We start from the raw sequence: 10,832 nt of genomic DNA, 5'->3' as shown, positions 1-10,832 counted from the left end.
GGTCCTATCAGACACTCCCTTGAAACTCACCTTAAGCTGCCCCCTGTTCAGTAAGATGATGGGTTAAAGGCAGAGATTGCATTTTATTGTATGCAGTTGTGTGCTATGTCACAGTGACAATAAATCACTTTCACACAATGATGCTTTTTGATGTACATTATGTAGCAGCTGTGTGTTGCTTTAGTGCGTTAGTTGGCGTTAGTTGGCTACATGAGTTATCTAATATTGATGGTTTCTATAGCTGTAATGAAGCTATTAGGATGTGGCAGTTTTCTATCTCACTCTTTGCCAAGGCAGAAAGCTGAGTCTGGATTTGCTGAGATTTCAGCCTGTTACAGGTTTTTTTCACACAAGTGCTTGCTTACTTATATATAGGTATATATATAATGTATATATTGGGGACTTCTATTGAGGTTCAATATTTTTCATGAATTTGTGCTGTGCAAATTTAATCGATATATTTAATTGTTCCATTTAAGTAATTTATGTGAAAATAAATTATAAATAATTGATTTAATTGATACATTTAATTGACTGTTATTTGTGACTTTTATCTCTATTTTTTAATTAGGAAACTAAAGGGAAAAGGCCATTCTCTCATGACTCAAGGTAACCCGTCTGAAGGGCCTGCATGTCTTGCGCATTCACGTTCGACCTTGTTTTTCCTTGTTTGGTTTGACTGCGCATGCGCGGTTCCAAACGCTTAGACGCTGCTGACGCGACCTGGTGTTTTGTTTTCTAAACTGATAATTGGGAGTGATAAATCAGGGATAGGTTTATAACGTATTGTTAACTTTAGTATCCTGGAAGCCGATAGAAGAACGAACGAGAGGTGACCGATTCGATTCAGGACAGGGATTGCAGACCTCTCCCGTATGTGATTCACACTCCTCCGTCGACGGACGCTGCTAGCGACGCCCGGAGAACAAAACAGCACAACGCCATTATATGATCAAGTGTCCAGAGTCACTTTTACCCTCCATGTGGGTGAGGGAACTTTGTGTGTCCGACTATGGCGAGGAAAACAGTTAGCAGGAAAAGGAAGGCTGGAGAGACCAAAGAGCAACAACAGGTAACCGGAAACCGAACATTAGCTCACTTTGCTATTGTTGCTAGCTAGCGCCAGGTTTACATGTTAAGCTGTATCAAAACATATAAGTTAAACGTCTTTGGTGTTAAATTACATATCTTACAGCAACTCTTACATAATACACATCACATAATCAACTTATTGGTAACTTGTTTAAAAGTCAGTATGTGTACAAGCTTAACATTAGCTCAGCTAACTGTTGTCCGTTGCCTGTTAATATCTTCAAATTGCTTTACAAATGACGCATTTTTGAGTTTTTATCATTGACAGTTAAATGCTCGAGTCATTGTTACATCAAACTGTTCACAACAAATAATATTGCTTATCGCAAAAGTCTAAATGCGTCTTATATCGTCTAAATGCTGGTCCAATGTTGCCCAAGCTGCCCTAAACATTAGCAGTTACGCTGTTCATATTCTCTCTCTCTCTCTCTCTCTCTCTCTCTTTCACACACACACGCACTTTTTTTGTTTTCTCTGCATATAAGCCACCGGCGAAGAACCTGTCCTACAGTTACATATTTCAGTTTTGAATTATTTTTCCAACATCCTCGTCCACTATTGTACCCCAATTGCATGAGTCTTGAGGCCTTGTTTTTATGTTGGAGGTATGCAAGTACTGCTACCCGTTACTTTGTGCGCCTTCACAAGCGCTTGAGTTGCGCACTGTGAGACCACAATAACATTAGAATAATTAAAATAATTGTTTTAATGAGACCTCGTTTATGCAGTATAATTATGTCTTATTGCCATAAACAATCTTGGGATAGTTTATGGCCTTTGACAAGATTTATTTTGAGCATATTATATCCAGTAGGGGTGTTACGGTACGAAAAAGTTAGTACGTACCTTGGTATTGACGTCACGCAGAGAACAGAAAGACTTGAACATTCACAGTTTAAATAAAAAAGCAGAACAACATGACACAATTCTGATTGTTGGTGTCTCACATTGTAATAAAAATTTTGTGTAAATTTTGTTCCTCCGACAATACCAACGCTATTGATGGTGTATTAAGATTTTTACTTAGAATTATAATCCAAAAAATAAAAATTTCCTGAGGTGTGACTGTCTGGCATATGTGCTACCTTAATAATAAGAGCATATTTCCAAAAAATTAAGCTAATATAAAATAATTAGGTGTTTTTAATAGCTACAGAAAGTGTCGATGACTATGCATTATGTAAAAAAAATTGTCTGTAAAAAGGGCATTGTGTGCTGTGGCACTATAACGTACATTTTAAGTGGACAATAGCATAGACATCTTAATGATGATGAGGCCCACACCCAATCAGAAAGTTACTGTAACATCTCTTGGTTTTTGTATTGCAATATTTAAACAATTTATAAAGTGCATAATGTGAGTTTAAATAATAGTTAACATTAAGACAATAAATTTGATTAATGAGAAGTGAGAAAATGTATTATTTGAACAACCTAAATGAACTGGTTATTAACAGATACAAAGATATTAAAATAATTATACGTGTACATCATCAACAATCTTACAAAAAGCCTGATAGTCACTGAGTATTTTCCAGACACATTTCAAAGTTTATTGTTTATTTGTCAGAACAAAAAATTGTTACAAAAATTATTGCAACATTACATTACATTTTGTGGTTTCTGTGTGTCAACTTTTCACTCAATTTGTTCACTAAGTTTAATAATATACAGTAATAATAAAAATATTTATTAATGAGATTTTAATTTGTTTAGCAGGGACCCGCACAGTCTCTAGGCAGCCATGTTCAAATTTGGCTTAATTCCAATTAAAAGGCAGGTTTCTGAGAAAAAAAAACATGAAGTAGGGGTAGGGGTATTACTCTGGCCCTGGAAGTCTCACAGGTAAATACACAAGGCTGTCACTGTATGCCTTTTTTTGTCAAGTCTTTTAATTGTTCCCACTTCAGTTCAACACACAGTAGATTATCCATCCATCCATCCATTTTCATCCGCTTATCCGTTACCGGGTCGCGGGGGCAGCAGTCGCCACCCAAATCACATTGCACCGTACCAAACCTTCCTGCGGGTGGTGAGTCCACTGGAAGGTACCAACCGCCCTAACCGGGATTCGAACTTGCCCAGGAGGTGAACCCTGGGGTTCCACACCAATGACAGAGACATTGCCTCTGGGCCAAAGCGCCACCACAGTAGATTATGAACTTATTAATGTTATTTTACTCTATTCTTCACCTGTTTCTTACTTCAGAGAAGTTCAAGACTCCTAATCGCTTCACTTTTGTTTCCCCTAGCTTGGCTGGTGTCAGGTGCCACACAAGAGGAGCCTTGTTTCTTGTTCATCACGTCATGCCCAGCCATGGTCTTGCAGTCAGCCGTCTGTGGTTTGTGCACTGCGTGGGCGAGAGGTCAGGCCTCAGCAGGAGCATGAGTTGCGGCTTCAGCGAAGCCTGCGGGGCTTTGCAGCAGCTCGGCTCCCTGGCATCCTCAAGGAAAGGGAGTTCTCTCTGGGGAGCCTCAACAAGGTGTTTGCATCACAGTGGCTTAATCACCGACAGGTTGTGTGTGGGACCAAGTGCAACACGGTGAGCTGTTATAAATTGCTAATCTGGTTGGGTTCTTTTTTTTCATGTTTAATGATTGGTCATGTTGAGTTTTTACTATCCACCAAATTTAGACGCTGAGATCTTGGAGAAGTTGCTGCAATAATATGCTATCTTATTGATTGTACTTCTGCATTTGTGTGCCTAACCTTATATTGTTTTGTTTATCTTGCAGCTTTTTGTAGCAGATGTCCTGACTGGGAAGATAACACGCATTCCCATGCTGAGGGATAGGGAATGGGACTACATCACCTCCCACACAGTGGTGGGCCAACGTTACTTCCCCACTGTAGGTTCTCGATCACGGATGGACCAGCAGGGCTGTGGAATCCATGCTATTGAAGTAAACCCCTCCAGGACGCTCCTTGCCACAGGTGGAGACAACCCTAACAGCCTGGCCATTTACCAGCTGCCCACATTGGATCCAGTCTGTGTTGGGGATGTAAGTCCATCAAAGCTTCAGAAGAAGGAGGTCAATTATAGAAGAAAAGAAGACTTAAGTCAATTAAAAAAGAAGTTATATTTGTTAAAATAAAAACACTCTCGACTTTGGCTCACCTTAATGCAGTAGGTGGCATCAGGATTATAATGACATAGTCATAACATTGGTTGGAAACTGCAATTAATGTTGAGATGGTATTCTAAGGTCCTGCAATGTGTGTAAATAGTATGTTTATATTGCTATATTTGCATTTAAACACTTTGACTATTTTTTTTAGGACGGCCACAACGACTGGATCTTTTCCATAGCATGGATCAGTGACAACATGGCAGTTTCTGGTGAGTTCCCAGTTGGAGTCAATTTGTGTTAATTTATAAATATTATACAGATATTCAATTAATACCGATGAATTATCTATGTATGACTTGCCCATGTGTATATACATTTTCTCTATATACATACAGGATGTGTGTGTACTCAAGCGCCACATCTTAGAGTCTAATCACTAAATTGGCAACATGGTGTGGTTATTTTCCTTTTTGTAGGGTCCAGAGATGGATCTATGGGCTTGTGGGAGGTGACAGAAGACATATTGCGTCAGTTTGAAAGGAGTCAGGCCGAGCAGACAGTGCCCTCCTACGCTCACCTTTCCCATCGTGCCCTTAAGGATATTCCAAAGGAGTGCACAAATCCGTACAACTGTAAAGTTCGAGCTTTAGCCTTCAACAACAACAATAAAGTACGTTCCTCTGTACTTTTTGTTTAAAAGTTTAATTAGCCTTTATTTACTGGATTTCCCAAATGTTTTTTCTACCAAGGTGTTTATAATCACATGATTTTAATTATCAAATCAGTTTAACCTTCCTTTTATCAGAGAACAGAAGTCCAAAAGTTGTGAAAAAGCAACATTAATGCCAAGTCTAAAATTTGCATTCACCCAGCTGTATTGTAAATTTACAGCTTCTGACAAGCATGTGCAATTGAATGTTCTTCTGAAGTAAAGTAGAGTATGCCATTCTGGTTGGACAAAAAAGCATTTCAGCCAGAGTCAGACCCAGAACAAACAGAATCTTCAGTCAGTCATGAATGACCTTGAATGTTTGCCAGTGATGGGTAGTTCAGTTTGTTATTTCAACATTACTTTTGTGTTAATATGCATACAAAAATTGTAAGCCTTTGCTGACTTTTTTTTTTCCCATGCGGTTAAAGTTGACAACCCAGCTTGGGGTTCTGGTTTCCCTCTAATTGGTTTCGCTTCAGTTGCCTGGCTGTCATGTTGTTGTTTCACAGTACTGCATCAGTTCTTCTCATCACTTTTTCTGCTGTGTTTGAATTTTCAGGAACTGGGTGCTGTGTCATTAGATGGCTATTTCCATCTTTGGACAGCTGAACACAACCTGTGTAAGGTAAGTTACTGGTTTAATTGTGACTCTGTAATTCACCGAACCTATATCTTTGCCAGGCCGGGTATAGTAGTCATATCATTTATAGTCAATAAAATATCCAAGCATATATATTTTATTGTTGTTGCCAGGTAATGATGACTTTTTTGGCTTCTGGCTTACAGATACTGTCCACCAAACTGCCTCATTGCAAAGAAAATGTGTGCTTGGCGTACGGTCGAGACTGGTCAGTGTACGCTGTGGGTTCTCAGGCGCATGTTTCCTTCCTAGATCCACGGCAGCCAACACACAACATCAAGTGTGTAAATTCCAGAGAGAGAGGAAGTGGTAAGAGTGCTCTAAAATAAGTATGATAAACAATAGAAAAAAAAGAGTCACATCCAGTTTTTATAGATCTTTTAAATAGCATTTGATGCCTGTTCTAAGTGTGGAGTTGCTCATCAACACAGGAAAGTTCACACTAGACCATATATGGTCAAACTAAAGTTTTTCTTTATGGCAAACATTGATTTCGATGATTTTGTGTTTTACCTGCATTTAAATGCATCAACTCTAATTTTAGTTTAAGCCACAAGATGGCGGCATACACAATTAAGCTTTTCTGGAGGGACTGCTTATCTCTCTGTTTTAGGCTGCACTCACACTTGGACCAGGCTGTTGTTTATACGCGGTTAAAGCCGTGTGATCGAGGGTGAATGTCAACAACGGCTGCAACAGCTGCTGTGTGAACAACCTTTAAAATAGTCAAAAATAGTCAGGCCTCTGATCACCACGGTGTAATCATTACTGTATCACTGTAGTCAGAGTAACTTTTATAACGAAGAGCTCAGACCCCTACAGTTGAAGCCACATCAACTTTAATGCACTGCCAAAACAAGCATCACATTTCTATACAGATCAAGTACTTTTTAATCCTATTATTTAACACAAACAATCGCCATCCAACAAAAAAGGCATAAACAAGTATGGTTTCTTCACTGTTCCAATTTACAACAATGACATCTATGTGTGTATGTGTTGGTGTGTTTTTTAGGAATCCGTTCAGTGAGTTTCTATGAGCACATTGTGACAGTGGGAACCGGCCAGGGTTCACTTCTCTTTTATGACATACGAGCTCAAAGGTTTCTGGAAAACTCTTTGAGTCCTGCAGGTGGTTACCGAAAATGCCCAGGAGACAGCCTTCTGAAGCTCTCTACTGGAAAAGGATGGCTGGTACTGTTTATTTTTGACATATATTGTCTTACAAGACATACAAGGTCTTTCTGCACACTAGTGGATTTTCAAATTAAAAATGTATCTTGTATAATATTTTGCTATCTAAGCGGTATGTTATCTTTTCTATCATTTTTACATGTAGACTAACATTAATCTTTTTCATCTTTACGAACTAATAATCTTATCTTTATCATAGTTTTTAGAATTTGCATGAATTGACTGAAACTGAAGATAAGTTTTCACTTTACCTGCTAATCGAGGAATGTCCCAGAATGCATGCTCAGAGCACATGCACTTTCTAAATTAGTTCATGATGTTAAAACAGGATTATTACCAGAGTGGAGATTTTAGTTTGTCTATAACATTTCCAGCATGTGTAGTTCTACTTAATACTATTAATATTCTTTTTGATCACCTCTCGACCCCTTTCTAACGCTTGGTGTCACTTTCAGAATCATGATGAAACGTGGAGGAGTTACTTCTCAGACATTCATTCCTTCCCAAATGCGGTGTACACTCACTGTTACGATGACTCTGGCACCAAGCTGTTTGTAGCCGGTGGACCTCTGTGTTCTGGGCTGCATGGCAACTACGCAGGGCTGTGGAGTTAGCCTTGGTGTCCCCTCCACTGCCACAATGCCCCAAACACATTCTTAACCCACTAGTCCATTTATTCCTATATTAGTCTCCTGTAACTTCGCTGTTTCAACATGGACTCAGGATCACGAGTACTGTTCTTGTGTTTGTTTCCTACATCGTTGTATCAATTTCTCTGTAGTTTTTTCTTTATATTCTTTTTGTTCCATATTTAACTGAACAATTAGGTATTAATTTTTAAGAGCTGCAGCCTTTGCCAATGACAAACATAGAATAGTAATGGAAAACATCATACCTGTTGTCCTCATTCGAAGTATTAATGTTATTCACAGGGATAAGGCCATGGTCTTCTGCTGCCTTATTTTCTTTTATTTCACTACACAATAATAGTATTTATTGCTGCTTTGTCTGTGATATGGGTGTCTTTGTGTATATTTGTCCCTCTTCAGAAAAAAAATTATTTGAAATTTCTTTAACAAAAATGAAAGGCAATAAAACTGAGCAGAGAGACTTAAGAGGCGACCAAATAGGAATATCTGAAGTACTGATTGTGTTGGGGGAGCCGCTCCTGTACCAACAATCATCAAAGAACTCCTTTCTTTGTATCCTGTCTGGAAGTCCACAGTGGAGGCTAATCAACATTGGACTGTTTATCATTTTCCCAGAGATGATATGACATCAGATGTGTTGAGATTGCTGAATACTATTATAAGCGAATCTCTACGAGTGCTCACCAATTTTCATGATTTAACTTTGAACTTCGTTGACTAATTCAGGGTTATTTATATACTAGGGATGTCAATACCAATAGTGACTATTGAGTGTGTACTAATGCTGATACCAGTCTCATACAGTATTTTGCTACTGTGAAAATAAGACCCTTAACGTGATGCTCCTGTTGTCTCAGCTAATTGATCCTTTTTTATTACATGTTTCTTTTGAATTGCCCAACGTGGTGAATTTGAACACCCCTCAGATATTGGCCTTGTGATTAGCTCTGGGTTTGTTTTACATTCCTAGCCCTAGATGGAAGAAATAGATAAAACTGCCTGATTGTAAACTTTGGCTCCAGGTTTAGGCCCAGGAAAAGGACCAAATGTATCGGCTGATTCAAATCACTTGTCTTGACATTTTACTTTAGAGTTTATGTTCTCAACCACCAGTTTTAGGTCTTCATTTTGGAACTGATAGTAACCCTTAGTGAAAAGTTAACAAAGAAGTGGAACACTACCATCACGAGACTGGTTTCACGCCAGGTTTTCAAGACATCACCTACAGATTCAGGTTCAATGCAGGTCACAACTTCTATTATGATTTATTGTCTGTAACCTTTTAAATAGAGTTTTATTTACAAGATTTCCATCATATTGTAAAAGAAAAAGTGAAACAGGTTTCGAGACAAAGTGCGACTAATATTGTAGAATTCGTCTCATTTTCCTGTGGACTTCCTTTAATGTGGAGTTATTGCCCAGGTCGTGGAGCGCTTCAGTATTTTCTGTGGCTTTGTTAATGATTGCTTTTCAAAGATTTGAGCTCTGAAACCATTAATGTTTTCTTAAAGGTCTACGACAATTTACAGTTTTGATGGTGTCATCAGTTTGCAACAACAAAATGAGCAGTACAGTCACTAGCATTTCTTAGCAAGCAAGCAAGCCAGACTGGTGTAAAAGGTCTCTTCTAGAGTTGCAGGCTTCAGTCACATCACACCTGTTGTCACACTTGTTGTCGTGTGTTTTTCGTATAAAGGAGTCGGTAATACAGCTCTTTTTCCTTGTTTGGTGGATGCAGGGTAGAAATAAGTCTTTCTGTCTAGGACTGCTAACTGACAGTGATAGTTTTCATGATAATGAAAAAATGAAGAAAAAAAAATATGCCACCAAAATCTGAACACTTAAAAAGTGTATTTTATATATAAGCCTGTATATGTATGTGTAAAATACATGTGGACAGTCGCTCACATTTTATGTACATATCTGAGGGCATGTGTGGATTGATGTGTCTTTGTTGATGCCCTGTTTTTTTTATACATTCCTCAAGAATGTTTTTACAAACGACTGAATCTGAGGATATTGTAAGAAACATCTAGAAAAAAATTATAAAATCTTTAAAGAGTAAATAATAAAATAAATGTTTATTGATGTAAAATGTGCTTGTTTTCCTGATTGACATCATTCCCCTGGTACACCATGAGTCGACTCCTAAAGAATACATATAACACATTCATGTAACCACACATGTCCAACTGAAAAGGTTGCCTATTTTCACGTTAATTTCAAATGTCTAAAATGTTTTGTTTAGTTTTTCCATTGCCTTTTGTCTGTTTTACAGAACAACTGACTCTAAACATCATAGCATGTCTCACTACTGTCTCATAAATCTTCCCTTTCAACTGTGCAGCCATTCTTTTGTCACAAATCACCCCTGACACCTGCACGTCTTTTGTGCACTGTTCGTCACTAAATGGTTGACCCTGGGTCTCTAAACTCATCTACCTCTACTCTACAACTTTATCTTACCACTCGCCTCGCTCTTATTCACACAAATATTATGTTTAACTGACCTTTAATTTGGGTAAAATGCAGAATAAAAAACTTTGTAAACTCATCAAAAGCAATATAGAATAATAATAATAATTTTCTGAAAAAGTCTTCAGAAATGAATAAAAATGCACTCATTTGCCCCAGATAGCTTTATCATTTCTTATGTTTAAAATGAAGAAGAATTATGTTCCCATATATTATTGGGTATAATATGGGTATACTTTATGGTACACCCAATAGTCTATGGGAATAAAATTGTACCTTGGATGACCCTCCTATTTGATATGGTTGTCATATAAAAATTGCATGATAACCAAGAATTAAACATGCCTCAAAAATGTGTGAATCAGTGAAAAACCCTAAAGGTAAAACATGAAGATCAATGCTTTATTCGAATGTCCTCAAAGCCTTTTTGAGCCTTTCTTCTTGCTTTATGGTTTTAGGGGCTTAATCAGTGATGTCATCAGTCAACAGTTCCTCTATGGAGAAAAGTAAGTTAAGTTAATGAGGAAAAACAAACTCCCTGTTGTTAGTTGTGCAGTGCTGCAGAGAAGAGTCCAGGTCAATCAATGTTAAAATGTCCTGTCCAAACGGCCTCTGGGTTTGTGGCAGCCATGGTACATCAGACAGTCATCAGACAGTGCTGCAGAGGAGAGCACGTGGAAAACAGTGAAAAGACAATTACAGTACATTCACCGTGTCCAACTTTGAACACATAACCACAAACTGTCTAGTTCAACTCTAAGGTTCACTGCCTGGTCTGAAATGAACACAAGTGTGAGTAACAAACTGGACTTGTGTCACATCAAACCAGTGTCAGTGTAATAATGGAATTATTCACCGTCCATCACAGTCCTCCACCGGGGTTCACAGTGGACACTGAGATTCTTCGTTGACAGTCAAGAGCAAATCAGAATTCTGCTAGTAGTGAACTTTTACCAAACACGAATAGTTCAGAACTAGCGGAATTCCAGACCTACCC

The 10,832-nt window shown here is 38.2% G+C and overlaps 1 protein-coding gene across 1 annotated transcript; it reads left to right on the top strand.

Moving 5' to 3' along the window:
* The first annotated feature begins 644 nt into the window (after nucleotides 1-644).
* dcaf12 (DDB1 and CUL4 associated factor 12) lies at nucleotides 645-9,455 on the top strand. Its single transcript, XM_008320665.3, has 9 exons — nucleotides 645-1,072; nucleotides 3,345-3,635; nucleotides 3,829-4,095; nucleotides 4,373-4,433; nucleotides 4,641-4,834; nucleotides 5,436-5,501; nucleotides 5,663-5,825; nucleotides 6,532-6,710; nucleotides 7,166-9,455. The coding sequence occupies exons 1-9, from the start codon at nucleotides 1,013-1,015 to the stop codon at nucleotides 7,322-7,324; spliced, it is 1,440 nt and encodes a 479-aa protein (XP_008318887.1). The 5' UTR covers nucleotides 645-1,012; the 3' UTR covers nucleotides 7,325-9,455.
* Nucleotides 9,456-10,832: the final 1,377 nt, after the last annotated feature.

The sequence above is a fragment of the Cynoglossus semilaevis genome, chromosome 11 (assembly GCF_000523025.1).
Source record: "Cynoglossus semilaevis isolate Cse_v1.0 chromosome 11, Cse_v1.0, whole genome shotgun sequence".
NCBI classification, from domain to species: Eukaryota; Metazoa; Chordata; class Actinopteri; order Pleuronectiformes; family Cynoglossidae; genus Cynoglossus; species Cynoglossus semilaevis.
The sequence above is the reverse complement of the archived record's forward strand: the minus strand, read 5'-3'. Positions and strand labels throughout refer to the sequence as shown.